Source organism: Mobula hypostoma, chromosome 2 (assembly GCF_963921235.1).
Source record: "Mobula hypostoma chromosome 2, sMobHyp1.1, whole genome shotgun sequence".
NCBI classification, from domain to species: Eukaryota; Metazoa; Chordata; class Chondrichthyes; order Myliobatiformes; family Myliobatidae; genus Mobula; species Mobula hypostoma.
This window is the reverse complement of record NC_086098.1, coordinates 138,107,646-138,131,109: the sequence shown is the minus strand read 5'-3', so window position 1 is coordinate 138,131,109 and position 23,464 is coordinate 138,107,646. Positions and strand designations below refer to the sequence as shown.

The following is a 23,464-nucleotide window of genomic DNA, read 5'->3' as shown; positions in this document are numbered from 1 at the left end:
CGAAAATCCAAATCCAGGACAGTAGCCCCCACTTGTAACGTTCCATTATATTTGCTCGTGTATGTCTAGGGGAAATCCCGCCCAACACCTGCCTCAACACTCCCCACAGGGTTGGTCGCCACCCAAATCAATCCCAAACATCAATCATCAGCCAGCACACCCAGTAAATTTTAACAAGTACACTTTATAGATATTACTAATTCTATGACATTAATATAAATTTGATACAGAGAGGAAAGTAATGAAAAAAAAAGGGGCCAACACTTATCAAAGTCCAAGTTCTTCGCGCGCTACCATTGGACCTCAATCGATTCCGGATGACCACCCGAATCCTGTCGACTCACGGCTCAGGACCACCTGAAGTGATCGACCGGAGCCTCTCCGCACGTCCGCGGTCCTCCCCGTCTCTCCTCCGACTCCGCGTCAAAAACCCCGTCCACCGTCCTCCTCATCTCTCCTCTGACTCCCCGCCAAAAACCCGTCCACCGTCCTCTCTGTCTCTCCTCCGACTCCCCGCCAAAAACCCATCCACCGTCCTCCCCGTCTCTCCTCCGACTCCCCGCCAAAAACCCGTCCACCGTCCTCCCCGTCTCTCCTCCGACTCCCCGCCAAAAACCCGTCCACCCCGTCTCACCTCCGACTCCCCGTCTCTCCTCCGACTCCCCATCAAAAACCCCCGGTCCGCCATCCTCCTCGTCTCTCCTCCGACTCCCCGCCAAAACCCTGTCCACCGTCCTCCTCATCTCTCCTCCGACTCCCCATCAAAAACCCCGTCCACCGTCCTCCTCGTCTTTCCTCCGATTCCCCGTCTCTCCACCGTCCTCCCCGTCTCTCCTCCAACTCCCCGCCAAAAACCCCCGCACGTCCGCCGTCCTCCTCGTCTCTCCTCCGACTCCCTGTCTCTCGTCCGACTCCCCGCCAAAAACCCGTCCACCGTCCTCCTTGTCTCTCCTCCAACTCCCCCCAAAAACCCCCGTCCACTGTCCTCCTCGTCTCTCCTCCGACACCCCGCCAAAAACCCGTCCACCCTGTCTCACCTCCGACTCCCCATCTCTCCTCCGACTCCCCATCAAAAACCCCCGCAGGTCCGCCGTCCTCCTCGTCTCTCCTCCGACTCCCCGCCAAAACCCTGTCCACCGTCCTCGACTCTCCTCCGACTCCCCATCAAAAACCCCGTCCACCGTCCTCCTCGTCTTTCCTCCGACTCCCCGTCTCTCCACCGTCCTCCCCGTCTCTCCTCCAACTCCCCGCCAAAAACCCCCACACATCCGCCGTCCTCCTCGTCTCTCCTCCGACTCCCCATCAAAAACCCCGTCCACCGTCCTCCTCGTCTTTCCTCCGACTCCCCGTCTCTCCACCGTCCTCCCCGTCTCTCCTCCAACTCCCCGCCAAAAACCCCCGCACGTCCGCCGTCCTCCTCGTCTCTCCTCCGACTCCCTGTCTCTCTTCCGACTCCCCGCCAAAAACCCGTCCACCGTCCTCCTTGTCTCTCCTCCAACTCCCCCCAAAAACCCCCGTCCACTGTCCTCCTCGTCTCTCCTCCGACACCCCGCCAAAAACCCGTCCACCCTGTCTCACCTCCGACTCCCCATCTCTCCTCCGACTCCCCATCAAAAACCCCCGCAGGTCCGCCGTCCTCCTCGTCTCTCCTCCGACTCCCCGCCAAAACCCTGTCCACCGTCCTCGACTCTCCTCCGACTCCCCATCAAAAACCCCGTCCACCGTCCTCCTCGTCTTTCCTCCGACTCCCCGTCTCTCCACCGTCCTCCCCGTCTCTCCTCCAACTCCCCGCCAAAAACCCCCACACCTCCGCCGTCCTCCTCGTCTCTCCTCCGACTCCCCATCAAAAACCCCGTCCACCGTCTTCCTCGTCTTTCCTCCGACTCCCCGTCTCTCCACTGTCCTCCCCGTCTCTCCTCCAACTCCCCGCCAAAAACCCCCGCACGTCCGCCGTCCTCCTCGTCTCTCCTCCGACTCCCTGTCTCTCTTCCGACTCCCCGCCAAAAACCCGTCCACCGTCCTCCTTGTCTCTCCTCCAACTCCCCCCAAAAACCCCCGTCCACCGTCCTCCTCGTCTCTCCCCCGACACCCCGCCAAAAACCCGTCCACCGTCCCCCTCGTCTCTCCTCCGACTCCCCGCCAAAAACCCGTCCACCGTCCTCCCCGTCTCTCCTCCGACTCCCCGCCAAAAACCTGTCCACCGTCCTCTCCGTCTCTCCTCCGACTCCCCGCCAAAAACCCGTCCACCGTCCTCCCCGTCTCTCCTCCGACTCCCCACCAAAAACCCGTCCACCGTCCTCCTCGTCTCTCCTCCGACTCCCCGTCTCTCCTCCGACTCCCCGCCAAAAATCCCCGCACGTCCGCCATCCTCCTCATCTCTCCTCCGACTCCCCCCAAAAACCCCGTCCACAGTCATATGATACAGCATTGTATCCGAAAACAAAACGATACATGACCACCCATTGGTTAATAGCACCCTGCTATCTGTAATAACCCAAGCAACTGACTAGTTAGAGACTTTCTCAGCATTCCCCAGTATAACATAACAAAAGAAGCCATTTTAAATTTAACAAAAAGAAAGACCCCGTACACAAGAAATAGTTAGATGTAGTTCAGAACTCTGTCAACTTTGACTCTGTCAGTGGTTATTGAGTTTCCTCTAAATTCAGCCTTTAGTCTCATTATTTTCCCCATTTTGATTTTTTTTTCTTTCAGTTCCTCATTCTCTTTAGATCTTTCTGCTATTTTCAGGAAGTGATTGTGCACCTTCTGTGAAATCAGAAATTCTTATTGAAACGTATAAAATCCTAAAGGGATTGGACAGGCTAGATGCAGGAAGATTGTTCCCAATGTTGGGGAAGTCCAGAACGAGGGGTCACAGTTTAAGGATAAAGGGGAAGCCTTTTAGGACTGAGATGAGGAAAAACTTCTTCACACAGAGTGGTGAATCTGTGGAATTCTCTGCCACAGGAAACAGTTGAGGCCAGTTCATTGGCTATATTTAAGAGGGAGTTAGATATGGCCCTTTTGGCTAAAGGGATCAGGGGGTACGGAGGGAAGGCTGGTACAGGGTTCTGAGTTGGATGATCAGCCATGATCATACTGAATGGTGGTGCTGGCTCGAAGGGCTGAATGGCCCACTCCTGCACCTATTTTCTATGTTTCTATGTTTACTTTTTATTGTCATTTCGACCATAACTGCTGGTACAGTACACAGTAAAAACGAGACGACGTTTTTCAGGAAAATGGTGCTACATGAAACAATACAAAAACTACACTGAACTACATAAAACAACACAAAAACTACACTAGAGTACAGACCTACCCAGGACTGCATAAGTTGCACAAAACAGTGTAGGCATTACAATAAACAATAAACAAGACAATAGGCACAGTAGGTTGTTATCAGTCCAGGCTCTGGGTATTGAGGAGTCCGATGGCTTGGGGGAAGAAACTGTTACATAGTCTGGTCGTGAGAGCCCGAATACTTCGGTGCCTTTTGCCAGATGGCAGGAGGGAGAAGAGTTTGTATGAGGGATGCGTGGGGTCCTTCATAATGCTGTTTACTTTGCGGATGCAGCGTGTGGTGTAAATGTCTGTAATGGCGGGAAGAGAGACCCCGATGATCTGCTCAGCTGACCTCACTATCTACGCTGCAGGGTCTTGCGATCCGAGATGGTGCAATTTCTGAACCAGGCAGTGATGCAGCTGCTCAGGATGCTCTCTATAGAATGTGGTGAGGATGGGGAGTGGGAGATGGACTTTTCTCAGCCTTTGCAGAAAGTAGAGCTGCTGGGCTTTCTTTGCTATGGAGCTGGTGTTGAGGGACCAGGTGACATTCTCCGCCAGGTGAACACCAAGAAATTTGGTGCTCTTAACAATCTCTGCGGAGGAGTCGATGTTCAGTGGAGAGTGGTCACTCCGTGTCCTCCTGAAGTCAACAACCATCTCTTTTGTTTTGTTCATATTCAGAGACAGGTTGTTGGCTCTGCACCAGTCCGTTAGCCGCTGCACCTCCTCTCTGTATGCTGACTCATCGTTCTTGCTGATGAGACCCACCACCTCCGTGTCACCGGCAAACTTGATGATGTGGTTCAAGCTGTGTGTTGCAGCACAGTAGTGGGTCAGTAGAGTGAACAGCAGTGGACTGAGCCCTGGGGGACCCCCCCCCCCATGTCCAGTGTGATGGTGTTGGAGATGCTGCTTCCAATGCGGACTGACTGAGGTCTCGCAGTCAAGAAGTCTGGGATCCAGTTGCAGAGGGAGGTGTTCAGGCCCAGAAGACTCAGCTTTCCAATCAGTTTCTGAGGAATGATTGTGTTGAATGCTGAACTGAAATCTATAAACAGCATTCGAACGTACAACATAATAAAAAAACACAACAAGCATAAAGAACATAATTTTTAAAAAACACAATGAATATATGGTACTGTGCAAAAGTGTAAGTTGCATATATATAGCTATGGTGCCCTATACCTTTCCACTGTACTGTATTTGTCAATGTGGAGCGGAGAACGAATTTGTAAATCTGGTAGGAGCAAAGGTTAGAAATGGCGAGAGTGTGGGACAGGTGGCAGAAAAGGAGTGCCGGGGGTGGGGGGGAAGGAGGTTGCTGATGCGGGTAGACACGCTCAGCCCTGAGACACCAGACAAGGTCATTTGATTCCAAACTATTTGTTTATTGATCATTATAGTATGTGTCTCCAGTGCTGCCCGCTCCCTCCACTTTTCCTAACCATGGAATTCCCCTCTCCCTGCCCCATCCCAATCTCAATCCACAATACAGACCCATATCAAAATCAGGTTTATCATCACTCACATTTGCCATGAAATTTGTTGGGTTTTTTTTTTGCAGCAGTACAGTGCAACACATAAAATTATTACAGGACTGTGCAAAAGTCTTAGGCACCCTAATATATATGTATATAATAGAGAGAGACCATGGATTTGCACCTTGGAAGGTTTCCAGGGCTCAGGCCTGGGCAAGGTTTATGGAAGACCAGCAGTTGCCCATGCTGCAAGTCTCCCTCTCCACGCCACCAATGTTGTCCAAGGGAAGGGCATTAGGACCCATATAGCTTGGCACTGGTGTCGTCGCAGTGCAATGTGTGGTGCTCGACACAACACGGCTGCCTCAGCCAAGGCTCGAACTAGCGACCTTCAAATCACTCGACAAACGCCTTAAGTACTTGGTCAGGCATCAGTACAAAGTACTGATGGCAGCAAGTGTGGTGGGGTGGGTTAATGATTGGAGGTGTTGATCAGTCTGACAGCTTGGGGGAAATAACTGTACTTAAGTATAGTGGTCCTGGCACTGATGCTGCGTGGCCTCTTCCCTGATGGGAATGGAACTAACAGTCCATGAGCACCGTGGGTATGCTGGCCTTTTTCCAGCACCTTTCAGTATATATATGTCCTTGATGGTGGGTCAGCTGGTGCCTGAGATGCACTGGGCAGTTTTAACTACCCATTGTAGAGCCCTGTCTGTTGCAGTGCAGTTTCTGTACTACACAGTCGTGCGGCATGATAGGATGCTCTCAATTGTGCATCTATAGAAAGTCATGAAGTTTCCACTGCTGTGCTGCCGCTGTAAAGAATGGTGTGAATGGTGCGACTTTTCCTGAAGTCAATAACCATCTCCTTTGTCTTGCTGACATTGAAGAAGAGGTCAATGCCAGGCCTCAAGCTCTTCCATTTCCTCTCTGTAGGACATCTCGTTGTTGGTGATAAACTGTAGTATCATCGGTGAACTTGACAATGCAGTGTTTAGCCATGCAATCACGTGTGAGCAGAGTGTAACAGCAGCGGGCTCAGCACATGGCCCTGGGGAGCACTCACTGGGGATGATAGGCAGGGAGGAGCAGTTGTGCATTTGAGGTCTTTTGGTTAGGAGGTCCAACACCCAGTTGCACAGTGGTGTACTTACAGCGAGGAATAGGAGCTTGTTCACCAGGGCCTGCGAGATAATAGTATTGAATGCTGGAATCAAATGAGAAACAGCATTCTGACGTAAGTGTCCTTATTTTCTAGGTGTGTCAGTGCCAGATGCATGACAGACTCAATGGCATCTGTTCCGGAGTGGTTCTGTCGATTAGCACATTGCTGAGTGTCCAGTGTGGCAGGAATGCAGTTTTTGATGTGTGACATTACCAGCCATTCAAAGCATTTCATAATGATTGGCATCAGTGCCCCTGCGTGGTAATCGTCTAGTTCTGAAGCTGTAGAGTTCTTTAATACTGGGATGATGGCGGTTGATTTGAAGTAATTAGGGCTAACCGTGAGGATGGTTAAGGAGGGATGCAGGATAAATGTATGAAGAATCAGAGGACAAACATAAGGTCTTATACAAATATCTCTAATCTGTACTCACTGAAGACACTGCATCAGAATCAGAATTAAGTTAATTATCACTGATTTATATAATGTGAAGCTAGTTAGAGAAGGGATGGTAATGTTCTGGAATATGTAATCATTAAAATAAAAAGGTACTAGATGTTACAGGGTACTGAATAGTGAAAAATTCCCCAGGGCTTCATAAGATGTATCCTGAGCCAAGTGCTGGTAGATGGGATTAATAGAGGTCTGATTGTTACTACAAAAATAACAATAAAAAACATTCTGCTTGCAAGAAGAATGTATGAACCACTGATGGATGAACCATTGATGCAGCAAAATTCATGATAACTGATGTAGTAAGCCAGGTGAGAAATCTCCACTGCAGGCCATATTTTACTCAATACAATAATAAACAAAAAAAATAGACTCTCAGCACTGCAGACATCATCTTTCAGATGGGTTTATACATGTGGTTCCAAATGTTTTAAATCCTGTACATCACTACCTACCTATCACGTATCCCAATGATCATTACCTATGATTATTGATCAATTCAATTATCAAATAAAGGGATATAGAGCTGCTGAAAAAGAAGCAAAGAATATAAATACAATCATTGTGCAGTTTCAGTCAATTAACAAAGGCACTATTGTGTACGTTCCTTAGAAACCTTTCAAAATTCATATACACGTACACCTGTAAGTATCAGGACAATAAAAATAACTATCAGAATAAGCACATTTTTGAACACATACCGCAATCTCTCTGCATGCAGACATGGAAATTCCAGTTCCTTCAATCTGTTTAAGAGCATACTCTTTCTCCTCATTCCTGCCAAAAGAAATGAAAAGGTCAAAACTTCTAAATAAAGTGGTAAAACAAAAGTTGAACATTCTTTTTCTTCAGAACCAGAATCAGGTTTAATATAACCGGCATGTGCCATGAAATGTGTTAACTTAGCAGCAGCAGTACAATGCAATACATGACAATATAGAAAGATAAAATAAAATTTAAAATAAATCAATTACAGTAAGTACATATATGTATATTACGTAGATTAAAAATAGTGCAAAAACAGAAATAATGTAGATTAAAAATAAAGTGAGGTAGTGTTCATGGGTTCAATGTCCATTTCGGAATCAAATGGCAGAGGGGAAGTAGCTGTTCCTGATCGCTGACTTTGTGCCTTCAGGCTTCTGTACCTCCTCCCGATAGTAACAATGAAAAGAGGGCATGCTTTGGGCTTGTACTCGTTGGAATTTAGAAGATTGAGGGGGGATCTGATTGAAACGTATAAGATCCTAAAGGGATTGGACAGGCTAGATGCAGGAAGATTGTTCCCGATGTTGGGGAGGTCTAGAACGAGGGGTCACAGTTTGAGGATAGAGGGGAAGCCTTTTAGGACCGAGGTTAGGAAAAACTTCTTCACACAGAGAGTGGTGAATCTGTGGAATTCTCTGCCACAGCAAACTGTTGAGGCCAGTTCATTAGCTATGTTTAAAAGGAAGTTAGATATGGCCCTTGTGGCTACAGGGGTCAGGGGGTATGGAGGGAAGGCTGGGTTCTGAGTTGGATGATCAGCCATGATCATAATAAATGGCGGTGCAGGCTCGAAGGGCCGAATGGCCTACTCCTGCACCTATTTTCTATGTTTCTATGTTTCTATGTGTGATGGAGGTCCTTAATAATGAACATCGCCTTTCTGAGGCACCACTCCTTGAAGATGTCTTGAATACTACAGAGGCTAGTACCCAAGATGGAGCTGAATAATTTTACAGCTTTCTGTAGCTTCTTTCAGTTCTGTGCAGCAGAAAAATGAAAATAACAGACTCCAATTACCAACTTACAATCATTCCCAGACTGAAATATCTTACAGCAGGAATAAATGGTTTTCAATGTGGCACCTCTGTCATAAGAGAAATCTTCAATACATGCAATGTAATATTTGAAGTAGAAAAGAAAGGCTGGGGCTAATTTTATAGTATGTGACTGAAGACAGCGTTTTGCTATGTTAGGAATGCAGATGCTAAGATATGATGAGAAATGCAAGATTTTTCATTTGTGTTTGAAATCTGACAGTTGATGACTTCTACGATTACAAACTTATATTGGGAAGGGACCTATACAATATCATTTTGTTCTGTTTAAGGTGGGGTTATTAAGCTGGGCCACTGAATTTCAAAATTCAGCTTGGTGAGCTGAGATCGTAAGTACAGATACATATATTGAGAACGTATGATACAGTGGATTCCAGTTAATTGGGACAAATCGGGACCAGTACATTTTGGCCCAAATAAGTGGTTAAAAAGGTATAGAAGAGACAAACTACCATTTAACTGTGTAACAAATCATTATTTAAATGAAATACAGAATAAATTAGAACACAACCAAAATGACTACAGTACTATAAGATTGTGAATTAGTTCCTAATAGTTACCAACAGAGGAATTCAATCAGTGTACGCTGACATTTGATTAACAGTAAACTAGACAAACCGGTGACCTGTTGGGGCACCCTTTGAGAGAAAGACAGTGCAGTCTGATGTGATGTGCTTTGGAAATTAAAGAAGAAAAACTCAGTTTATTAAAGAAGAAAGACGCGTAGCATGACAAATATAGCTCCTCCTCGTTTGACCAAGGACACTTTTGATGACAACATTTCTGGTTGATCTGCCACCCTTCAAGAATACTCTAACATTTTCATTTCTTTTTCCCCGGCTTAAAGCCACATACAGTTGACCATGCTGGAATACTGGTTTCTCCAAATAAATCAACACATTCTCCATGGTTTGGCCTTGTGCCTTTTGTATAGTCATAGCAAAGCATGACTGTATCGGGAACTGGCTCCGCTGAAGAGGGTCATCTTCCCCTTCTGATAAATTGAGAGTAATCCTTGGGGTCACGACGTCATTTTTGAACGCACTAATGTTTATTTTTGCTACGATGAGATTGTCGTGCAGTTCTTCCACCATCATTCGAGTTCCACTGCAAAGTAGTAGTAGTCATACTTTATTGTTCCCGGGGGAAATTGGTTTTCGTTACAGTTGCACCATAAATAATAAATAGTAATAGAAATTGTAATAGTAATATTACTATTAGTAAATAGTAATAGTCATAGAAATAATAAATAGTAATAGAATAGTAATGGAAAATAGTAATAAATAGTAACAAATAAATAAAGCCTTGGTGGATCCAAGTTCCTCATTGAAATGATGGGCGATCCCCTCTTTAATTCCAGTTTATGTGGTGGCAATCCAGAGAGTTCGACCGAATCAAGGAATTCTGTTGGAAAATGAGTGGCGTTAGCTCCTTCACTTACGGCATTGAAGGAACAGTATTCTTTCATGATTCCAGGGAAGAGTCTAATGCATGTAAAGTTTATTTTTTGCATCATTTCATTGAGAGGAACCAAGATAGAATTCCTCGAGAACAGTTCTACAGGATTGTCCAATGTCGGGTCGATGAAATCAAAGCATTCTTCCATATTTTTTGCTGGCAGAATCATACCTTCAGGTAATTCGATTTCATCGTTTTCATTTTTCTCAATCTTGTCCTCTCCAACATCCAATAAGAACGCAGAATATCATCCTTCTTCCTCACTCAATCGCATGTTTCTCTTCAGCTGAAACTTGATGAAGCTTCTCCATAAGTAGGATTTTTTAATGCATGAATTCTCCACATCAGCATCATTTCTGCGTTTCACAACTGCTGGGAGCTGACAGAAATCGCCTCAGCAAATGGTTTAAAATACCCCCAAAGGCCTCATTCTTGCCACATACATCACAAAGAGTCCGGTCCACAGCTTCGAAGCTCTCCCTCCTAATCATGGGGAACTCATCCCAGACAATAAGCCTCGCATTTTGGAGTAAATTTACAGTATTGGTGTTTTTATCGATGTTACAAAGGGCATCTTCATTGCCTTTGAGGGATAGTTTGAATCTTGAATGCGCTGTCCTACCACCAAGCATCAATGTTGCTGCAATACCTAATGATGTTACAGCAATAGCAACACCTCCATCTCCCCTAACTTTAGCAAGGATCAAGTTGATAATAAATGTCTTGCCCGTTCTTCCTGGTGCATCAATGAAAATCACTGAAGAGAGACTCCTTTCCAAGCAGTCGCACACATATTCATATACTTCTCTTTGCTCATTATTCAATAGGGGCTCCTTCTGTGAAAGGAATTCCTGCTGTTTGTCTCTGTTCACGCAATAATTCCAGATTGCCAGCACTTTGAGTAATCGTACAGTTTTTTTGGTGTCGGCAAGTTATATTCTTCAAGTGTTCTGCCCAAGTTCTCAAGTTTCTTTTGGAAATACAGAAGAGCTTGTCCATTATGCCTCTCATCGATCATGATACTAGGATCATTGATAGTTCTCCTCTCCATTGGTAAGAAATCTTCAGACATTGCATTCTTGAACCAGTTCCATAATTGCTGTGGATTGTTGATTTCAGTGTTTGTTAGCAAGAGACAAACAAATCTCTCATTGCTCTGGGCTCTGGGCTCTGCACATGCGTCGTGGTGTTGCGTCACGGTTTCCATGAAAGGTGGAATCGGCTCTGTGAGCATCGTGAGGCGTTGCTGAGGCTGGCCGTGCACATGCGTTGTGGTGTCGCGTCGCGGTTTCCATTAAAGCTGGAATCGGCTCGGGTTGTGGAAAGCGGGGCCTGTTGACTGACGAGTGAGCAATTTTATACGAATACATAACCTTGAACTTTGCATGTATTCTGTAAGTTGGCACTTTTTAAGACAATTTAGTCAAAAAAAGTGCCGCTGTAATGCACCATTTGGGTTAATTAGAGGTCACAAACAGACAAACACAGCATGAGAATTTCAGTAGTATATAGATAAACAAAATCAGTGCAGATAGTGGACTGCTTTCAAACAGTGCCTTTCACAATTTCATCCTCCAAATCTTCATTTTATGGTAACATTTAAGATGACTGTCGATACCTTCAAATTCTTCGTAGTTTTTAACTCGTTGAATTCATCATATTGTTTCATTTTCAATCCAGGCTGTTTCTGGCATCTCCAAGCCTGAATGAATGCTTGAAACCACAGTGAGCAAAACGGTTCTGAATTGTCTTACTGATAATTACTCACCAACTATCAGTGAGAAAAATCACTGCTTCTTGAACACAAAACACACAATTGACACCATTCAAAAACTGTGACTTTGAGTGGAATGGTTGTTGGTGCCAGACAGGGTAGTTTGAGTATCACAAAAACTGCTGATCTCCTGGGATTTTTCATATGCAACAGTCTCTAGAGTTTACAGAGAATGGTGACAGAAACAAAAAAAAAATCCAGTGAATTGCAGTTTTGTGGGTGTAAATGCCTTGTTAATGAGAGAGGTGAGAGCAGAATAGCCAGACTAGTTCAAGCTGACAGGAAGGTGATAGTAATTCAAATGCCAGTAAGTTATATTACAAGAGATGTGTACAAAAGAGCATCTCTGAAAGTACAACACATTGAACTTTGAAGTGGATGGGCTACAGCATAAGACCACGGACATTCATTCAGTGGCCACTTTATTAGGTACTGGAGATACTTAATAAAGAAAGTAGTTTCTAAGTGTATATAGAAGAAGATCATATACCCTATGCCAAGTTATTAACTGAAGTGATAACTAGCTTGATTACAGAATATCTTAACAGGAAGTTACAAACAAGCTAAGAGTTGCAAAAGAGGAAGCATGAAAAAAAGACTAGCAGCAATATTAAAGGAAAATCCAAACATATTTTACTTGCAAATAGTAAAACAATTGTAAACGAAAAGGTGGGCTAAACAAAGACCGAAATGGCAATATACATGTGAAGGCAGAGAATATAGACAGACATCCCACCTCTCCTGGAAGTTCCAGGAGTCTTTGGCATATTAATAGTGGCTCCCTGATGCCCGCAAATTATATACAATATCCTGGAAATCAATTTTTTTGAGAGTGAGCGAGCGAGAGCATGAGAGAGCAAGCGCGAGAGCAACCATGAGAGCGAGAGCACACCATAGCAGAGTGTTCCAAAAAAAGAAAATATAAAACGTACGTCACCCCAGACTACCCTAAAGTGTACCCCTGCCTAATAGGGGTCAAAATAATGACAGTGTTGCTCACTGCACTGTTTGCAACAATGACTTTTCTATTGCTCATGGTGGGTTAAGACTGTAAAAGACATGTTGAGGTGAGTTTAACAGGTGTCATTCATTCATTAGCATAGCTAAGGTATTTAAACTAACTGGCTAGCTGTTAAGGAGCACTCTACTGCAGACATCCCACCTCTCCCGGAAGTCTCCTGCAAATTGATAGTGCTACCTCCCTGAAATGAGCTTTTGCAGGGTGGGATGTCTGTGGACAGCTTATTAAAAGAGTATTTTATATTAGTCCTCATCAAGAAAAAAAGTGCTGCTGGAGATTTCAGGTAGTTGACATTTTACATTAGCTAAAAAATGATACAGGCGGTATGTGAATGGCCAGCAGTGCTTAGTGGATATAAATCACCTGCTCTACATGGGATGCATCCTAGTTTGTTGAGAGAAGTAGATGAGGAATTGGCAGAGGTTAAGGCCAAATATCTGCATACTCAGGGGAACTGATGGCAGACTGGACAACTTCATGTGTTACACACTATCTGCATTTGTGGAAAGCAACAAGACAGAAAAATGGTTAAAAGAATACACAGGATCCTGAGCTTTATAACAGAGCAAAAGATTACAGAATAAAAATGTCATATTGAATCTTAACAAAACAACTGTTGGCTACAGCTGGAAAGTTGTATCCTGTTCTGGTTCTATACTTTAGGAACTATACGAAAGAGATTTACTAAAATGATTCAAGGATGAATGACTTTAGTTATATGGATAGATTAGATAAACTAAGTTTTCTTGGAAAAGAAAAAAAGCTATGAAGGAATCTAACAGAAGCATTAAGATAGGTAGTGACCGAGTAGGTTGTGAGAAACTGTTTATATTGGTAAACTAGGGAACAATATTGGCAAGATTGGAAGTGAGCTGAGAGAAAAAAAAATTACATGGAATGGTTAGGGTAAGAAATGCAAGATCAGAGATAGAAGTAGAGCTGCAGAAGATTCATCTGTTGTCTTCCAAAAGGAACCAGGTAAGTATCTGAAAGGAAAACACTTTACAATACTATGAGTTGAGGGTGACCAGTTGGATCAGGCTAATATAAATCTGGCACAGACGTGACAACTCCTTTCTGTGTTGTAACCATTAGTATCATGTTCTGCATCCTCCAATTTATTTTTTTTTAAGTTTATAAACCTTTCTTTTAATTTCACCCTACCAGATAATTTTCTTGTGAATCACCAGCCTCGCAATTGTCTGACCCACATAACACTCAATACACTGTGGCCTGCTTTGAATTTGTTTAGATTCTATGCAAATTCAATATTACACTTGATTCTTATACTCCACATCTTTTCTATTGTTCAGGAATGTTCCATAATGGACATCCTTCACAAATTATGGGAGTAACAGCCAGTTATTACAAATAAGAACCAATCTCAGATGAGGTACAATACTGTGCAAAGGTTTTAGGCACATTTATATCACTAGATCTAAGGCCTTTGCACAGTACTATATTTATCAACATGGAAAGGAGTGCAAATTTGTAAATCTTGTGAGGGCAAAGGATGTTGGCTATGGGTGAGAGTGGAGCATTGCATAAGGGGTAAGGACAGGTGTCAGAGAGGACTGCCAGGAGCGGGGTGGCATGGGTGCCACCCAGGCCCAAGTGATTCAGACCTGAGGTTTATTAATCACTACAGAACGTTTCTCTGGTGCTTTCCGCTCCCTTCCCTCTTTCCCAACCGTAATTCCACTTTCCCAGCCCCCTTCCCACTCTCAGTCTACAACAGAGACTCATATCAGAAACAGGTTTATCATCACTCACAACGGCTCATGAAAATTTATTCTTTCTGCGGCAGCAGTGAAGAGCAATTCATAAGATTACTATAGTACTATGCAAAAATCTTAGACACTCTAACAATATACATGTGCCTAAGACTTTTGCACAGTACTATATAAGCAACATACAGTAGTTCATATTGTTTTACAGTGAATTCCCTTAGCAATACTGCTTTTAATCTCTTCTTAACCCAATTCTAAACCCTACACTCTTCCAAATCATAACTTTGGTATTTAAAATATAGCTTTTTACTTTTGTAATGAACACAAAATACCACCTTAATAGGTAGGAATTCTATTAGCTTTTCCCCACACTCTCCATAATTCATTAGAGGCTCATTTGTGCAGTCCTGCGGAAGGGTCTCAGCCGGAAACATTGGCTGTTAACTCTTTTCCATAGATGCTGCCTGACCTGCTGATTTCCACCAGCATTTTGTGTGAGTTGCTTTGGATTTCTAGCATCCGGAGAATTTCTCGTGTCTGTGTTCTGTAATATTCATTTCTATTTAATCTTTTCAGAATCCCTCAAAAGCCTGCGCATTGAAAACAAATGCAAAACAAAATGGAAAAAAGTGGTCTATTTTATTAGGTATTCCTAAAATATTGGGCACTATGACTGGTTTTATTAAATAAGGATTTGTTAAGACTGTTCCCAGTAGGGGTGGGATCATAGATTAAATCATGAGGCTCTAGAATTCATTTTCAGGTTAGCACTAAAAATTAATTCCAGATTATAATGAATATATGGATGAGGAAAAGAGATTAAAAGAGTAAAACAAGTTTGAGATATTGTATGTGATTACAACATGTATAATTACAGCTATTCATTTGCCTGACTGCTAAATATTATCATCATCATCAGTGTTGTTTAAACCTCTAGTCCAGGGTTTCACAAGAGGAAGTTCCGCAAGAGGTGGTGATTAAAAAAGAAAAACATAGTTTTTTGAACTTTGCGCAATGCGAGCGCTCACACTCACAACACGCTGGAGGAACGCAACAGGTTGGGCAGCATCCATGGAAACGATCAGTCAGTGTTTTGGGCCTGAACCCTTCGTCAGGACTGAAGAGGGAAGGGACAGAGGCCCTATAAAGAAGGTGGGGGGAGGGTGGGAAGGAGAAGGCTGGTAGGTTCCAGGTGAAAAACCAGTAAGGGGAAAGATAAAGGGGTGGGGGAGGGGAAGGAGGGAGGTGATAGGCAGGAAAGGTGAAGAAGGAATAGGGGAAAACACAATGGGTAGTAGAAGGAGGTGGAACCATAAGGGAGGTGATGGGCAGCTGGGGAAGGGGGCAGAGTGAAATAGGGATAGGGGAAGGGAGTGGGAGGGAATTACCAGAAGTTGGAGAATTCTATGTTCATACCAAGGGGCTGGAGACTACCCAGACAGTATATGAGGTGTTGCTCCTCCAACCTGAGTTTAGCCTCATCATGGCAGTAGAGGAGGCCATGTATGGACATATCCGAATGGGAATGTGAGGCAGAGTTGAAGTGGGTGGCAATCGGGAGATCCTGTCTGTTGTGGCGGAGGTGCTCGACAAAGCGGTCCCCCAATCTGCATCGGGTTTCACCAATGTAGAGCAGGCCGCACCAGGAGCACCGGATAGATGACCCCAACAGATTCACAAGTGAAGTGTTGCCTCACCTGGAGGGACTGTTTGGGGCCCTGAATGGTGGCAAGAAAGGAGGTGTAGGGACAGGTGTAGCACTTAGGCTTACAGAGACAAGTGCCAGGTGGGAGATCCGTGGGGAGGGACATGTGGACCAGGGAGTCAATAGACAACAGACCATAGGTGCAGGAGTAGGCTTCTCCCCATATCCCTTCACTCCACTATCTTTAAGGGCTCTATCTCTTTTTTGAAAGAATCCAGAGAATTGGCCTCCACTGCCTTCTGAGGCAGAGCATTCCACAGAACCACAACTATCTGTGTGAAAAGTTTTTATTCAACTCCGTTCTAAATTGTCTACCTCTTATTCTTAAACTGTGGCCTCTGGTTCTGGACTCCCCCAACATCGGGAACATGTTTCCTGCCTCTAGCGTGTCCAATCCCTTAATAATCTTATATGTTTCAATCAGATCCCCTCTCATCCTTCTAAATTCCAGTGTATACAACCCCAGTTGCTCCAATCTTTCAACATATGACAGTCCTGCCATCCTGGGAATTAACCTCATGAACCTACGCTGCACTCCCTCAATAGCTAGAATGTCCTTCCTCTAATTTGGAAACCAAAACTGTACACAATACTCCAGGTGTGGTCTCACCAGGGCCCTGTACAACTGCAGAAGGACCTCTTTGCTCCTATACTCAACTCCCCTTGTTATGAAGGCCAACATGCCATTAGCTTCCTTTACTGCCTGCTGTACTTGCATGCTTACTTTCAGTAACTGATGAACAAGGACACCTAGATCTCATTGTACTTCCCTGTGGAAAGCAGAGAGGGGTGGAGAGGGAAAGATGTGTTTAGTGGTGGGGTCCTGTTGAAGGTAGCGAAAATTGAGGAAGATAATGTGCTGGATCTGGAGGTTGGTGGGATGGTAGGTGAGGACAAGGGGAACTCTGTCCCTGTTGTGGTGGCGGGAGGATGAGGTGAGGGCCGAAGTGCAGGAAATGGAGGAGATGCGGGTGAGGACATCATTGATGATGGCAGAAGGGAAACCACGATCCTTAAAAAAAGAGGACATTTGAGATGTCCTGAAATGGAAAGCCTCATCCTGGGAGCAGATGCGGCAGAGGCGGAGGAGCTACGATTAGGGAATGGCATTTTTGCATGTGGCAGGGTGGGAAGAGGTATAGTTGAGGTAGCTATGAGAGTCAGTGGGCTTGTAGACGATGTCAGTGGACAGTTTATCTCCAGAGATGGAGAGCGAGAGATCGAGAAAGGGGAGAGAAGTGTCCAAGATAGACCAAGTGAATTTGAGGGCTGGGTGGAAGTTTCAAGTAAAGTCGATGAAATTGACGAGCTCAGCATGGGTGCAAGAAGCAGCACCAATGTAGTCGTCAATGTAGCGAAGGAAAAGTTAGGGAGCAATACCAGAATAGGTTTGGAGCACAGACCGTTCCACATAACCAACGAAGAGGCAGGCATAGCTGGGGCCCATGCGAGTGCCCATAGCTACACCCTGAGTCTGAAGAAAGTGGGAAGAGCCAAAAGAGAAGTTATTAAGTGTGAGTACCAGTTCCGCCAACCGGAGGAGGGTAGTGGTGGTGGGGAACTGGTGAGGTCTATTGTCCAGAAAGTAGCGGAGGGCTTTGAGGCCTTCTTGATGAGGAATGGAGGTGTATAAGGATTGGACATCCATAATGAAAATGAAGTGGTCAGGACCGGGGAACTGGAAGTTATTGAAGAGGTGGAGGGCATGGGATGTATCCCGGATGTAGGTGGGGAGGGACTGAACTATGGGTGACAAAATGGAGTCCGGGTAGGCAGATATAAGTTCGGTGGGACAGGAGCAAGCAGAAACTATGGGTCTACCGGGACTGTCAGGCTTGTAGATCTTGAGGAGGAGGTAAACTGAGCGGTACGGGGTGTGGGAATTGTGAGTTTAGCGGCTGAGGATGGAAGGTCTCCGGAGTTGATAAGGGCGGTGATGGTACAGGAGACAATGGTTTGATGTTTTTTGGTGGGGTCCTGTTCCAGGGGTAAGTAAGAGGAGGTGTCAGAGAGCTTCCATTTGGCCACAGTGAGGTAGAGGTCCGTCCGACAGAGTGCTCGCAATGGTGGGCAGTGACCCTGTTAGCAATCTTTAGTTAGAGGTCTCTTAGCCCAGTATAGCAGTGTGCAGTAGAATCATATTTATTTGTTGAGTTCATTCTCAGCCTTTGATGTAAAATAAGGGAGGCCATTGATAATTGGTGAGCACTGTTTTGAACGGAGGGGAGGACCAGGCTAATGGTGAGCGTGAAGTGTGTTTTCTGAGCATTGAATGGACTCACCCAACTTGGGTTGTGGTCAACCGTTCCCTCCCGAATTACCTTCCACATTGCGCCACTGACTGACGTATGGGAGCAAACACACTCTACTACTGTAGTAAAAAATTGGAGGTAAATTTTCATTCTAAAGATGGTCCAATATGACAATTTTTGAAGAAGAGATGTGAGATGGAACAGAAAGATTCCAGGTTAGGCCTACGGACAATTCTGATAAGGTAAATGATGAAGAATTACAATTACCTCATTTTACTGCACTAGTGCAACAATGGATACAAAATGGCCGTCTTTACAATGACAGCTACTTACCAATGGGTTTTACATGGACTGATGATCCAAGTTGTCCTATTCCATTGTGCCTAGTCTGTGGCAAACAACTTACAAATGCAGCAATAGCTCCAGCAAAATTGCAAAGGCACTCAACTAAAAATCACAGCTATATGACACGTAAAATTGCTGATTATTTTAAATGGCTATTGGAATCTCAAAACAAACAGAGTAAAACCTCTGTTAATAATAGCCACAGTCAGTAAAAAGATTCAGGAAGCAAGTCATTTAGTAGCAGAACTTGTTACTCAGAAAAGGAAAAGTCACACAGTCGGTGAGAAACTAATAATGCCAGCATGTAAAATTATATTGGGTAAAATGCTAGGACAAGATGCAGTAAGAGAAATTGAAAAAGTATCACTCTCAAATAGTACAAGTTGGTGTATTGATGACATGTCACATAATGCTGAAGAGGTTTTGTGCGATAAACTGTAAAGCAACAGCTCCTCTATCCAGGTTGATGAGTCAGCAGATTTCACCAATAAATGTCATGTTGCAGCATTTGTAAGATTTGTAAATCATGGTAAAATTCAAGAAAACCTAATGTTGCAAAGAGTGGCCCGAAACAAGCAAAGGCCAAGACATATTTAATGTTTTGTCTTCATATCTGGAAACAAAATTTCTGTCTTTGAAGAACTGTGTTAGCATCTGTACTGATGTTGCTCCATCAATGGTTGGCTCAATGAGAGGTTTTGTTTCTCTTGTAAAAAAAAGAAAATTCTGACTTTGTCACAACACAATGCTTTCTTCACAGAGAGGTGCTGATGTCAAAAACTCTAAAATGTCAAAAATGAAAAAAATTCTAGATGATGCTACAACAAAAAGGTTAACTTTATTAAACAAAGACCAGTTCACTCAAGTATGTTAACAAAAAACTGTGTGAAAATCCAGACAAAGAGCACACTAATCTCCTGCCAATCTGCAGTGGTTTAGCAAAGGAAGAGTTCTCAACAGGGTGTTTGAGCTGAAAGGTAAATTTCAGGAGTATTTTCAAGAAAATAGTAGGCCAGATTTTGCTGAGTGCTTTGAAGATGAAGAATGGCTGCAGAAGCTAGCCCACTTAGCAGGCATTTTTCAACATATGAACTACTTGAACCAGTCTCTGCAAGGCCCTGGAGAAAATGTTTTGATTTCAAGTGACAAGATTCTTGAGTTTAAAAGGAAACTGAACCTTTGGAAAAATCATGTTGCAAAAGGAATATTGAAATGCTTCCACTGCTGCTTGGGCTTGAGAGTGAGGAAGGATATCAGAAAGTCTCGACTCTTATTGAAAACCACCTGGAAGAACTGCAGAACAAAACTGAATGGTATTTTTCCTCCCTACAACATCAGGCTCCTGAACCAGCATGGATAATTTCACTCACCTCAATGCTGAATTGACTCCACAATCTATAGACTCACTTTTAAGGACTCTACAACTCATGTTTTCAGTATTAATCATTTACTTTTTTTTAAATTGTTGGCACAAATTGTCCTCGTTTGCACATTGGATGTTTGTTAGTCTTTGTTATGTATAGTTTTTCATAACCTCTATTGTATTTATTTATTTTCATGTAAATGTCTGCAAGCAAATGAATCTTAAAGTAGTATCTGGTAACATACTGTATATGCACTTTGATAATAAATTTATTTGAACTTTGTAATGTTTCTAGTTAGAAGAAAAGTTATTTATTCCTTAAATGATGTGAAAGGCTCACAGAATCAGTGAACAGTGACCAGGAGCAAGAAACAACATTTACATCACCCATCCTGACCACCTCAGAGGACTGAGAGCTGTTTGAAATAATTACAGCTTTAATTTTTCAGGTTTTAGTCCTGGTTTGGTACAGAAGAGTGTTCACACTATTGAGTATTTTCATTATTGAAGAGATCCAAACATTTCAATCTTGATTAAATGTAACTATACTGAAATTGGGAATAGCAACATAGCAGTTTTAAAGTCATTTTATTAAAATTCACTGCTACCTATCAAGTGGTCAAATCATGCTACTGGCCAGCATACCCTACTGATAAATGTGATAGGTGAGTATGTGCATCTTGAAAGCAGCATTCTTAAAAGCAAATGAATAAAAGTTTAAATTCTGAATGTATTGCTAGCTCAGAGTTCAAGCAGAAGGGAAAAATAATTTTTCAAGCAGGACATCTCAGGTGTTTTTTTCCCCAAATTTAAAGATAAAAATCAAAAAGATTACATGTCTTAATTCAAACCCTAATGCAATAGGCAAGCATAAAAAAGTTGGATTCAGGTAACACAGCACACATACCTACAGACAGGCAAATTTGTGTCCTCCTTAGTACCTTCATTGCACTTGCCTCTGAAATTCAGTATATGATTGTTTTCCACTTTACCCAAATAATTTTAAATTTTAGGCCTACTCTTCTGAATTGTGTTTTTTTAAGTTCCTCCATCTTTAAAAACTCGTTTGTCAAATAAAGCTTGTAGTCGTACCTTTCGCCATAATTCATTTAACATGTCTCTGAATTTTTGTACAATTATTCCTTAATAAATCAAACTGTTACCACTGCTATTATTATATTTTTTCAACTGAGTAATACCAGAAGAATGTAAAAACTGGAAGATTTACTTCTTGTAATCGGAGTATTCCTCGTATATAAAATTAGTTATATACAGTCAAAAGTTAATTTACGTAAAAATTACATTTTTGCTTGATTATTCCAAAAAATTATGTAAATTAAATTACTGAATGTCAAGCTCTGGTTTTACGGTTGGTGATCAGCAAAACAATAAAAAAAATCACGAGCAATCAATACATCTTATCAACAGCGCTTTAAACGAATACAGTTTCCAAAATAAATGTTATTAAGGCTGGGGCCCTTGGCCCGAATCAAACGAGTACAGTACAAGGAGTGTAAACACAGGCAGTTACGACGCATTTACAAACCAGAAACAAACACTGGTTTGTGCAGCACGTGAATCAAGCAAGCCAGAAATAGGATTGTTTTTCTATAAAGAGAACTTGTGTATCGGCAGCAACATCAGCATCCCCACGAGAACGGCATTAAATTCTTACCCATCTTTTCTCTTTGCTTTATAAACATGACCATAGGTCCCACGACCCACTTTGCAACCTTCATATTCAAACAGATCTTCTACTTTCTCTCGCTCCGCTGCCAGTTTCGTTTTAAAATCGTAATCCATGGTTGTCACTCCATCAATATGTAAACAATTTACGCTTTCAGGAAGGGGGATTTCTTACAAAAGAAAAGGAAACGGGTGTCAGTTATTTAGTTTTAGGCATTGATCGTTTCCTCATTTCGTGTTTTGGTCTCTTCCAACAAGTTCGCACGGCGACATTTACTGTACGTTTGTTATGTTGACGTTCACAGCATACAAATGGCGATCCGCCGAGCATGTCGGAGCTTGTAGTTCTGCTTGACTACGATCCTGCGTTTCTGAGGCAGTCGCAAACTACATCTCCCATCATGCAGCGCTGCGGATGGCCGATATGTTTCTCGGTGCCTTAACATTAGTCCAAGGAGAGCGAGCGGGCGAAAGGCAACTTCGTGTGTCCTCTTCCCCCCCCCCGCTTAAGTTAGAACTGTTACTCGAGATGGATACGAGTGGAGATAATGGTTATTCTGCAAAGATTCTGTAATACAAATTTGGAAAATAAGTTCTTGCTCTTCTCGCTATCCCACGGGTAGTCTTGGAAACATTGATTGATCCTAAGACTAGCCAATCACGTTTTTTAAATAAAAAAAGAGCCAGTGTAATTTATGAGGAGAGAACCGGGCCCGGATTTTTTTTGTCATTCCCCCCCCCCCCCCCCCCCCTCAGCACCAGCGCAGCTCAAGCGTCACGAGCGTCTTTTTCTCTTCCAACGGTTTGGCGCGGCTCGAGCCAGCGCTCTTCGCCGTTGCTGACGTCACAGGCGCCCATTGTGTTCCAGGCGGGGAGAAGGTGGGCGGGGCCGGCCGCCGGGTTGGGGGGAGGGGCTGGGTGCGGCCAGCGCGGGTATAAAAATGGCCGCGGCTGCGCATGATACCATTCACAGTATGGCCGGCGATATTAGCTAGCGGTCGCTCAAAGCACTTCTCTGTCAAAAAGGGATTGGCCTTAAGTTAAACAAGTTAAAGAGAAATAATTAATTAAAATCGTACTGCTAAGACCCCCCCAACGGAAACAGAGCAATTGAAACTAACTTATTGTAATTAAGCTTTCTAAACAAAAGGAGGGAAAAAAAGAAAAAAAATCCTAAAAAGTTATTTTTTTTTGTTTTCATTTCGTGCGATTTGTTTCACGATGGAAAACGGTGCACATTTTTTCGAAGGGACTGAGAAGCTGTTGGAGGTGTGGTTTTCTCGGCAGGATCAGTGCAAGGGATCGGGAGACCTTCGGACAATTCCAAGGTATTGAATGAGGGGAAAAAAATGTTCATTATGGCGTCGTGCAGGCGGTTGTTGCGATGGTAGGAATCCGAGTAAAATACGTCGCTGTCACGTTTAAACGAGGAACTATCGGCCCCGAGAAAAAAATACTCCCAACTGACCCAGACTTTCGGCACTATTATATTCCCTGTATTGTGATGATTCAGAAATTATTTTTTCCACAACGGAAACTACAGACCGAAGGTTGGGTCAGAAGGTGGGCCACATGGCGAGCCTCGGTTAATAGTATAAAGTTAATACCTCCCTGGTTTGAGCGCTGTTTCCTCACTCTCCCACGCTTCTCAGTATGTATTATAGTAATTTAACGTCAGGAAGAAACTAAGGTTAAAATTTCTGAATTGGGAGGTGGGGAGAAGAAATTATGGCTCGGCCGCCAAGCAACAAGTCCGCATTCCGTGTGTCGAAAGACCGACTTTTTTGGACTGGTGTTGAAGTATACATTTTTTAATAACATCGGCTAGTTTACCCCAGCGCGGGGGCGATTTGTCCAGGCTGACAGGTGGTGTAAGTGTAATTGCGCCGAGAGCCAGGGCTCGGCAATGCACGTGTA

The 23,464-nt window shown here is 43.7% G+C and overlaps 2 protein-coding genes across 5 annotated transcripts in view; one reads left to right on the top strand and one right to left on the bottom strand.

Annotated features, from left to right (window-relative positions):
* Positions 1–22,058, bottom strand: part of cdk19 (cyclin dependent kinase 19) — a 180,609-nt gene extending 158,551 nt beyond the window's left edge. For both annotated transcript variants that reach the window (XM_063040761.1, XM_063040762.1), the window contains exons 1-2: positions 21,537–22,058; positions 7,092–7,167 (exon numbers count right to left, since the gene is read on the bottom strand). In XM_063040761.1, coding sequence (XP_062896831.1) covers positions 7,092–7,167; positions 21,537–21,664 — 204 coding nt within the window. In that variant the 5' untranslated portion in view covers positions 21,665–22,058. The remainder of the gene's footprint in view (positions 1–7,091; positions 7,168–21,536) is intronic.
* A 452-nt stretch (positions 22,059–22,510) lies between these two features.
* Positions 22,511–23,464, top strand: part of amd1 (adenosylmethionine decarboxylase 1) — a 29,929-nt gene continuing 28,975 nt past the window's right edge. For all 3 annotated transcript variants that reach the window (XM_063040754.1, XM_063040755.1, XM_063040756.1), the window contains exon 1: positions 22,511–22,875. In XM_063040754.1, coding sequence (XP_062896824.1) covers positions 22,769–22,875 — 107 coding nt within the window. In that variant the 5' untranslated portion in view covers positions 22,511–22,768. The remainder of the gene's footprint in view (positions 22,876–23,464) is intronic.